This window comes from Vitis vinifera, chromosome 19 (assembly GCF_030704535.1).
Source record: "Vitis vinifera cultivar Pinot Noir 40024 chromosome 19, ASM3070453v1".
Classification (NCBI taxonomy): domain Eukaryota; kingdom Viridiplantae; phylum Streptophyta; class Magnoliopsida; order Vitales; family Vitaceae; genus Vitis; species Vitis vinifera.
In genome coordinates, this window is record NC_081823.1 from 4,342,918 (window position 1) to 4,354,159 (window position 11,242).

At 30.1% G+C, this 11,242-nt stretch overlaps 1 protein-coding gene across 1 annotated transcript in view; it reads left to right on the forward strand.

The window, feature by feature from the left end:
• The window catches only part of LOC104877531 (G-type lectin S-receptor-like serine/threonine-protein kinase At1g11410), a 28,662-nt gene extending 21,609 nt beyond the window's left edge, over positions 1–7,053 (forward strand). The window contains exons 5-6 of the mRNA XM_059735535.1: positions 6,528–6,668; positions 6,815–7,053. Of these exons, the coding sequence (XP_059591518.1) occupies positions 6,528–6,668; positions 6,815–7,053 (380 nt within the window). The remainder of the gene's footprint in view (positions 1–6,527; positions 6,669–6,814) is intronic.
• The last annotated feature ends 4,189 nt before the right edge of the window (positions 7,054–11,242 follow it).

Genomic DNA, 11,242 nt, shown 5'->3' on the forward strand with positions numbered 1-11,242 from the left:
AAAAATGCATAAAACAGGAAACATAATGGAATTCTTTCTAATTTTCTTTTACTTGTTCTTTATCTAGTCTCTTATGGATGGATTTCTTTAGATATATGAGATTTGGGATTAAGAGATAGGTTGGAGCCCTATTTAAGTTTCAGTTTTTTGAGAAACTATCACAATTTGGAGATCTACAACCATTTTGTCCTTACATTTTTCTTGTTAAACATTGCAATAATCTATTTTGAATTTTGCCAAAAGACCTATAATTGATGTGAATGTTTATTAGAATATGTGTGGTGTTGTTGAGATTGCTTCTATTCTCTTTATATATATAAAAAAATAATTGGTATTTTTTCTATGGTGGTGAAGAAGCATAAGAATAAGGGGCTTGAATCACTTGTATCCTATAATAAATAGTTTGGACTAAATGAAGAAAAATTCTGGTATTTGACCCATAGCCTCATGCTGGTATTTGACCTTTAGGAAAACACTTCAATGAATCCCATTTATCAAGCCCAAGATGCAGATAAAAATTCTGGTATTTGACCCATAGCCTCATGATTCCAATGCATGGACCATGCTCTAATTAAACATTTATTGCCTTTGCCTCCTGTAGGTCTCAAGGTGTATTAGGTTTTCTACTCCTTCAGTGGAGCTTATGAAGTTCTAAGACTGCTGCAGAAGGCTTGATCTCGAATTCAGGTGATGCACTCCCACTTCTCCAATGTTAATGAAGATTATATCTAAAGTATAATATATGTGAGTGACCTTATTAGTATATATAGATGGAATCTTGTGATGTGTTACCTTATTGGTAGTGCTGATTTTTCTAATAGTAAACAATGGTTGATATAGTTATTTAAGAATTTTGATTTTCAATCCTACTTGATTTCTAGAAGGAAATAGAAATGTTAGAGCAAAGCTAGCAAGTTCATCATAATCTTTAGATCATTCTTGCGAACACCAATGCAAAGAGGCTTTTTGGATTTTATTTTATAGATCATATCCACCAACTTGTCTGTTTCCAAAGTACTATAATGAAATGAATTCTAATAAGCCATAGCAAAGGGTTAAAACTTAATTGGGAAATCATATTATTTAATTTAGATATGCTCATTGAAATTTTGGCTTATTGTCATATGATGAACTTCTCTACTGGCCTTAATGAGCATCCAAGTTCAAGTCAATCTTCAAACCTTCTAGGTGCAACTTTTGTAACTTTTTGTGATTAGTTTTTTCATATATAAATTAAAAATGAAATTCCCTATCATTCTTCCTTCTCCTATTTTATCCGATGAGCTACACAAGCACTACCTATTCTTTTTCTCTGAATAAACACTACATATCCTAAATTTCATTAGGAATTCTCTTGAATCTTCCTGTTTTAGAATTTTTGATCCAATGACCTATACTTTCTACCCTACTCAAAAGGTCTTAGGCTCTCTTGCTACTATTGTGGGTGATTCTGAAAAGGAAGGGAAATCGAATCCAACTTAACTATTTCTATCTAAAATGCATCTCATCCAAAACCAATAACAGGAAATCTCACCTAGTTGTTTACTTTGTTGCATTTTATGTTAGATGCCATTAATGTAATTTTTCTTGCTTATAAAAAAAAAAAAATTGCAAGCCACCCACCTCTCTCAAATTCTTTATTTCTATAATTGATATACTCCTTCACAACTAGGGCATCATCAAGAATTTTTTCTACCTTCTCAAACATTATTCTGAGATTCTAAGATCATCTCATCAATGACCCTTTTTAGCCTTTGAACAATTTTGCCATGAGTTTATAATGACCCCTTACCAAACTATATATATATATATCAACAAATTTTTATGCTTAGATTTAGTTCACAGAAAATTTGAACCAAGTATAAGGAGAAAAAAAACATGAAAATGAAAATAAACAAAAAAAGAAAAATATAATAAAAATTTAAATTAAATTCTTATTTTTCTACCACAATCCTCCAATTTTCTTCCTCTAAAATTGTATAAATTCTCAAAAAAAAAAAATTCTATTTCATTAATTTTTCTTTATATCTTTGAAACCAACTAAACAGAAAATCAAATTGCCTTTGTGTTATTTATTCTCTTTTTCTTACTATTTCTCAAGTTTCATATAAAATCTCACAAAAACTATTTATTTATTTATTTAAAATTAAGTTTTTTCCTAAATAACCAAGTAATTATCCAACTAGGAGTCATACTTTTCATCACTTTCCCAACCAAGTAAGTGCCCAACTAGCTCATTTGCATTAACCTAATAACTATAAATCGCATTTACTTAATTGGCCAATCTTCTTTAAAGCTTTAAATGTGTCTGGATCCTTACATTGTACTAATCCAAATCCTTTCTTAAAGCTTTCATTCTTCAAACTTGTACTCTTATGAGGTTCTTTAAGAGTTATTGAGAATAATTTGCTCCTTGTTTCAACTTCTCTAATCTCTAACACCATTTTTTCTCATTCCAAATATTAAGGTTGGTAAAATCTAACTCCAAATAAAAAGTAAGTTCTATTGCCTTAGTTATAATAATTTCATAGTTATAATATTAAGTATGATTAAACCCAACTTAATGTTCATAGCTAATTGCTTTTCTTTCAAATTTTAAAGTCAAAACTTGAGATGTTTTTTTCTGAACATCATCATGCTTGTGAAGAAGTTGATTCATTGTTGCTTTCATAGTATAATAAAGGGTCACCATTCTCAACCCAACTACCTTCTCCTTTTTCCTTGCTAATTTTGCTTAGGTAAATTTTCATCTTGTTGAATATTTATTTTGGGTTAGTTAATGTTTATGTCATGTTTCATTTATCCTCTTATTGTTTTGGGGTATTATGATTTGTCACTTTTAAATTTTGATGTTATATCATATTTGGAAATATATTACTCGTAAAGAATTTTTTTTTTTTTTTACTAATGAAGAATTCAAATTAAATTTCCCTTAACTTTAACAAATTGATGTTTCTCTCTATTTCTTAATTTGGGGTTGCAACAATTATTTGGCTTGTTTTAATGATGTAGGAGATGAATGGGCCTTAAAGATTCAAAATACTAACTTAAATTGTACCAACAGTAATTTTGGCTTAGGAATTTGACAGTGTTGGTGATTGATTTTCCATGTTTTCTTTCTATCTTGAATTGTAATTTTAGTTGAATGTTAATAGAAATATTAGACACCGTCACAACATCTTATCTCTCTTCTTCATGTTTTCATTTATTAATCATAATTTTTCTTTTTTAATATATTTATCTATCTATTTATAGATCACTCTCCTTTTCCTAGCTTGGAAGAGAGAGAGAGAAAGAAATAGTGAAAGATAGAAAGGGATAGAGTGTTCTACTCTACCATCTAAGTATGTGATGAAAAATGAGTACAATTGAACTCTTGTTACTATTTTTATTATTTTTGAAATTTCTACGGCTATTCTCCTCGGATTGATTTAATTCTATTGCTCCTAATTTACCATCCCTCAAGGCTGAATCACAGCCTAAATCACAATTTTTTTATTTATTTAATTTCTCCTTAGATCTAGAATAAATTTATTAAAATTGCATGACTTCTCTATCATTTATTTCATAAAAACATTCAACTACTTCTTGAACTTTTAGGTTGAATATATATTTCGTTAATATTTAGTATTGTGATTGGGTTTCTTAATTATTTTCATTATGTCAGTTGTATTTTCCTTATTGACTATTATATTACATAGTGTAGTTAGCTTATTAAAATTTAAATGAGTCTAAATCTCTTAAGCTGTTATAACATCATAATAGTAGTTGCTCCTCCATTGCATATTAGTAGCCTCTATATAGAAGAGGTGCATGTTAAGGTTTGACTTCTTAGTATCCCTTGTTCTTGTTTTATTTTTTGTATTAAATGTTAATCAAATTATTGCCAAAAGTTACTCTAGATGGCTTATTATTGACCACAACTAATACCGGTAGGGAAATACAAAAGTTTGACTATTCTATAGATGGGTTCATAAATTTGTGTTCTCCTCAACATGTTTGTATTTTTCTATCTTTTCTAAAATATTTGTTTATAATATTAATAAACAAGAGATCCAACTTTCAATATTTTTCAATAATATATCTTCATATTGTTCAGTGCAATTAGTTGCACTAATTAGACAAAGTGGTCTTCTATCAAGGATATAGAAAAAGAATAAAAGAAAAAAAAAACAAGGCTATCATTCTATATGAGAACAAGAGTAGGAGGTAATGATTGTGACAACTAGGAGTAAGGGGTTAACTACTAATAAGATAGAATTCTATTTGTACTATAACTTTATAATTTAATTATTTACTTTTATAATTAGATAAAATTTTGATCATAACATAGTGATAACATGATGGTTTTCATCGTGTTTGGACCTTGATATTTTTTTTTTATTGTGCATTATAAGACTTATTCTTGTATTCAAGAATGCTTTAAGAGGTCACCATTAAATGTCCATACAGAGCAACCCTAACTCATATATACACTTTATAATAAGCATTTAATGCATATTTATTCACTTAGAGTCTATGAGTTTATTAAAGATTTAATTTAACTGTTAATTTATACTAAAAATACAATATTTTATCTCATAAAAACAAAATTTATTTCTTCTATGTTGTTGAATAAAAAATTGAAGTACATTTTTTTCCTTATTTTGGGGAAAGCATAATATGTTAGTTGAAATTGTAGTTAAGGTATTTTGTTGATAGAGTACGAATTTATTTATTTAGCTTCAACTCATTGGTCTCCTTAATGAAATATTTGTATGTCTAGTTTTACTTTGATGAATTCTTTATGAGGTCTTTTTCAAAGTAATGCTCTAAAGGTGCAACATAGAGATGACAATAGAGAGCTTTTTATCTACATTAGAATAATTTGTTATATTTTATTTCGAAAACACTTCATAATATAATTTTTTTTCTTATAATGAATTGAAAGGAGCACAATCCATGTATCTAAGAGGCTAATTCATGTAAGCAAACTTGATAACCTAAATTAATTTTGTGAAAGTTATACTTTCATTTATGCTTATTATTTATTGTATGTATATATAATTTAGATGTTTTCTACTCTTCCTTATATTTATTTACAGGTTACAAAGGAAGTTTGCTAAAAGAAGAGAAGCCATTATGCTAAAGAAGGCGAAGTCAAAAACCATGAAGATTACATCAGTGAACTCATTAGGAGGTTGAACTAAGCTTTTAAAGATTATGGTTTATTTTAGTAGTCTTGATACCAATGTTTGTTCTTATGTTAGAATTAGAAATTCTTATTGAAATATTTTGGTATAATTAATAAGTTTATGTGTAATTAATATATATAGGTGGTTACATTAACTGTTTAAACTAGGTTCATGTATATCAATATTTGGATATATTTTAATTAATAAAATTTGATTTTATTTTATAGGTTGTAATTGTTTTTTAAATTTAATTATATAAGAAATCAACTATTTTAATAATGGAATCAAAATATTATTTTTTAATAGAAATTGTTCAAAGATGATGCTTTTATAAGCGTCATTGTTAACGTGAAACAAAGAAGACATTTTTAAAAGTGTCATTAATAAAATTAAATCAAAGATGGCGTTCACATAAGTGTCAAGAAAGGTAATTTTATACAAATTATTTCAACAAAAAATGTTCAAAGATGACACAGGAGCATAGATGACGCTTCAGGGAAGCGTCATCTTTTACCTTTCTTGACACTCAAAAAATGTCATTATTTCACTTTTTTCTTGTAGTGATTACAAATATAATTATGTAGGCCAAGTGAGAGATTGTTAGCTTTTTTCCTATAATGTGTGGCCATATATAATTATATTTGTATAAATATTATTTAAGGCTATCAATTGATAGGTAGGTGAATAAATTGATTGGGCATCCAAGAGTCTTATGTATGGAAGACTCAAATTACAAATGGGGAGTTAGAAAATTTACTTTATATGAATGTGGTGTCACAACTTTTGTAACCCCATCATTATGAAATTCATGTTGTACATTATGTTTGAGTAATGGAGGAAAATGGAAATGTATAACTTATGCAATTATATAGATGCATTCAAGTTCATAACCCACCATTACCCATTAATTTGTACATAATGGGTGTAAATAATGAGTATAACTCCCATATAGTCTTTGATGGGAAGACTAAGAGATGTACAACTCTTTATAAATTGAGGTCCCAAGCCACACTTTCATTCTTATGTCATTTTTGTTGTTTATTTTTAACAACATACACCACACAAGTGACCCATCCACTATATGAGAGTAGTGAGTTGAAGACCTTGACAATACAATTCACAAGGTGACTCAATCTCACTTCAGGATCAAGGTAAGAATATGATCATTATTTTAGTATTTACATTTATTTTGTTTTATGCATCTAAAATTGTTTTTTAAAATAATTATTTTCGCATAAAGTTTGGTTAACAAGAAGAGAAAAATAATTGTGTCTTACACATCATATTTTGCAGGGCAATCTATCTAGAGTAGCAGTAGCAGTGAAAAGATGAATTTAGCACAGGGTGTTCAAGAGTTCAAGAATGAAGTTGTTTTGATTGCGAAACTTCAGCACAAGAATCTTGTCAGGCTTTTGGGTTGCTGCATTCAAGGAGAAGAAAGAATATTACTCTATGAATATATGCCTAACAAAAGCTTGGATTATTTTATTTTTGGTTTGACCTTCTTATCCCTATCTGTTAGGATTAGTTTCACTTTTTGATCACCCATATTATGCTCAGTCGTGTTCAATTCAATTCACACATCTAAGTAATTAATTAGGCCTAATAAAAAAATTTATAAAGGCGGATGTATTGTGCAGATCAAAACAGAAGAGCATCATTGGCATGGGATAAGTGCTGCAAGATTGTTATGGGGGTAGCACAAGGGCTTCTCTACCTCCATCAAGACTCTAGATTTCAAATTATTCACAGGGATCTCAAGACAAGCAATATTTTACTGGATGACAATCTCAATCCTAAAATTTCAGACTTTGGCTTGGCAAGAATTTTTGGAGAGAATGAAATGGAAATGAGAACAAAGAGAATTTTTGGGACTTAGTGAGTTATAAACCTTTATAATCTTATAAAATGGAATTTATCCCTTCAAATAACTTATACTTGAAAATGTTAGTGCAGTGGCTATATGTCCCCGGAGTATGTGATTGATAGGCATTTTTCTATCAAATTGGATGTCTTTTAGCTTTGGTGTTCTTTTACTAGAGATTGTGAGTGGTAAAAAGAACAGGGGGTTCTCTCATCCAGATCACCATCATAACCTTCTGGGACATGTAAGTAGAAAGAATGCAATGGTGTTTACTCTCTCTCTCTCTCTCAATTTGTCTCTACTCTCTAGCTTTTTCTGTCTTTTTTGAAAGAAAATAAATATGATTTTTGCTCTAGGCATGGCTGCTGTGGGAACAAAACAAGGCCTTGGAATTAATGGATGCATGTTTGGAAGATTCATGTGTTGCATCGCAAGTATTACGATGCATACAAGTAGGTTTACTATGTGTTCAAAACCGTTCAGTAGACAGACCAGCAATGTCATCAGTGATTTTCATGTTGGGCAATGAGGGAGCAACATTGCCTCAAGCTAAACATCTTGGTTTCTTCACGGAAAGAAGTTCAGTGGATACAGATACAATGTCAGGAAAGATAGAGTTACATTCAGAAAATGAAGTAACCATCTCAAAGCTAAAAGGTAGATGAAGAATTCAAACATCCGCTAAGTGAAATAGTTATGCAGGTGCCAGCTTCTCTTGATAAAACGGCTTGCAAAGGCTCCTCCGTTGCAGCTCAGGGCACTGTAATATGCAACTTAAGACTCACTAGTAGAATTTCTAAATTCAGATTCCCTCTGGATCAGGTTGGTAGTAAGCAGAAGAACATGTATTCTACAGTCACTTTATTAGCTACTGTCTTTTTTTTTTTTCTCCTCAGGATGCATGGGGCTTGTATGGTTGGTGAAGTGTATGCCAAACTATAATTTGGTTCCAACCATTTGCTTTCAATTATCTTGATAATTTTTGAAGTTCTAAAATCAATTAGGTAGTACACAGTGGGAGCGCCATAATGACACCCCTCTAACTTTATGAGAGGGAGAACTGGGGAAATATTTGGTCCTTATATAACAATTTAAGCATGTTTCACCAAAGCCCAAGCCAATCTGAAGGCTAGGTTGCTACTTGTGTTGCAAGGTATTTGAGGCTAGGTTTGGGCCAAGCTTCCACTTGTTGTAGAAGCTCCATAGGGGCTACAGCCGAACACCCATTAAAAGCCCAAACCAATTGAGCCTAGAGGATGAGTACCAAAGCCCAATGCAATCTCAAGGCAAGGTGTTTGTACCTTTGATCCACTGAGCTTTAAAAGCAAAGGTGAGGCCATTGAGCTATATGTCATGCTACAGTAATAGCTTTGTAAAATTAAATACATAGCAAGATTAATGGTTTTTCTTCAAAAATTTTTTATGTAAATATTAACTAATCATACTAGACAGTGGCAAAGAGCTTTCAATTTTTTTGAAAGATATTATCATGGTTTGAAATATCGATAAATATAGATATATCAGTACTTAAATTTTAAGGATATATTGGAAATATTAGTGGATATTTTGACAAAAATATCGATAAGATGAAAATTATTCAAAATTCATAAAAATATTTAGAAAAACTTAAAAAAAATGATAAAATAAATAAAAATACACATATTAAAGTTATTTTTTATAATTGACATAGATATGATCAAATAGAAAAATATCAATTAAGATAAATCGATATTAATAATTTATTGTTTATCTAATCAAATTAATTTTAATTTGTAAAATTTTAGAACTTCATTATTATTATTTTTTATTTTAGTATTTTTTGAATAAATTTATATTTTTAATATTTTAAAATAAAAGCATTCAAATTAAAATAATAAATATAAAAAATTTAAAAGTGAAGTGATAATAATTTTTTAAAATAGGATTAATGAAATAAATGATTATACATTTAATATTAAAACTATAATTTATTTATTTCAAATACATTCGATAATATAAAATAAATGACACAATGCATATATGATTTTTTAATATTTATATTTTTTATATTTAATTATCATATAAATGATATTAAAAAATTGTTAAAAAAATTATAATAATGGTTTCAATACATTTATTAATTAAATAAATAAATTTTAAAGTAAAATAAATAAAATTAATTAATTAATTTTTTAATAATGAAGTTTAACTAATTTACTACCAACATATATTAATTGGTGTGAAATTAGCTTAGTGGTAATTTTGAAAGGGGGCAACAGCAGTGACAGGCAGAAACATGATTGGGCAGCAGCAGCCAATATAATTAAAGGGTTGACCGAAGTTGACCACGGAAAATATCGGAAAATTTCCCAAAAAAATGAGCAAAATTTGAGAGGGGTACAAGCAAGTACCTAAATTCTTTTCATGTTAGTCCTAAGCATTTATCGACATTTTTGCCGATTTTTTAAGAAATTTCCCGATATTTTTTATGGTCAACTCGATCAACCCTTCAATTACATTGGCTGCTGATGTGCAATCACGTTGTTGCTTTATGGAGATGAATGTATATCAAATTAATAGAGACAAACTAGACATCAAAATCGGTATGCCAAGCAACCATTGAGATGCTAACTACTTCTAGGCCCTATGAGGCAAACTCAATTCAGATATTTTGCTCTTGCAACATTTTTTTCCAATTAATTGAGGGAGCATTAAAGAAGACACTACAATTTTACATCTTAGTAACTTGTTTTTCATTGGAATTAGAAAATTCCAAGTTACCCTATTCAGACAGTTCTTCCAATTGAAATGATTGAGCCCTTAAACCTTGCATAACACTCTACTCCGTTAGACTTTAACTGAAAGCCAAGTGTATTCGAAGACTGCGACCTGATCCACTTGATGCTGTGTCATGGTTCTATTAACTAGCTGGTCATGCTTGCGAGGAGCTATCTCACAAATACCAAGAAAAATCTACATTAGCAACTATTTAATTTTAATTTTTTTTCCTATGTCTATAAGCAGATAGCATAGAGTCAACTATTTAATTTGGAAAAATGGAATCTGAAGCTACCCAGAAGCTAACCAGAAAAGACATGTCTTTATTGTTCTTTTAAATATCAATTTTGCTTTGGGCATGACCTAGGTTGGGGTACAAGGCTTAGAAAAGTCATGGAAAGAGATGTATATAGAAGGGAATCTTAATATATAAAAGTGGTAGATCATGTTCATTCATTGGCATGAAAAGGACCAGGGTCGACTTCTTAGTGGTTCCTACCTACTAAGCGTGGAAATTAGTGACGGCAATTGTGGTTTCTTCTCCTGCCTAGGGAAGGTAAGACCATTGCACTTGACTATGATCATCTACCTCATGTTCGTTTGATGATAATGATAACAAAGGTGGACAACTGTTTTATCAGATTGGAAGTATAGAATTCCAAGAATATTGAACAAAAATCAAGCGAAAAGGAAAGAGAAGATCAACAGATGGATTATTACTCAGAAATGAAACTAAAGGTGAATCCTCCCAGACAACCATACAGAAATAGGTGATGGGTGCTGCAGTCCCTGTTTCAAGGCAGCTGTATCTCATATAGACAATCAATCTGTACAAAAATTAATGTTTTATTGTTTAAGAGACTTTAATTTTGTTCAAATCTCTCACCAGTCTTATGGTGTATAATCCTGTGAAATTATCACTGAAAAAAGTACTACCCACCAGAGTATAATAGTCATTCGATCTTAGACTAAGTAACAGATGATTCACATAGGCTCATTCCTTAGGACTAACATGGAAAGAATTTTCAGGTGAATGGAGATGAATGTTTATCAAATTAACAGTGACAAACCAAACATCAAGATTGGCATGCCAAGCAACCATCGAGATGCTAGCTACTTCCAGGCCCTATGACACAAACTTATTTCAGATGGTATGATCTTCTGTAGCTTGTTTTTCATTGGAATTGGAAAATTCCAAGTCACCCTGTTGAGGCAATTCTTTCAATTCAAATGCGTTAACCCTTAAACCTACCCTGTTGGACTTAGACTGAAAGCCTGACCAAGTCAAAAACTGAAACCTTATCCTCTTGATGTTGCGTCTTGGACAAATTCCAGGAAAAACCTACATTAGAGAAATTTTAGTATTTTTTTAAACTTGTGTATAGAAGTCTTCCTTTCATCTGTGAGAAACGTCAATGGAGACCCATCTTTTCTTTGCCTTCTTTTG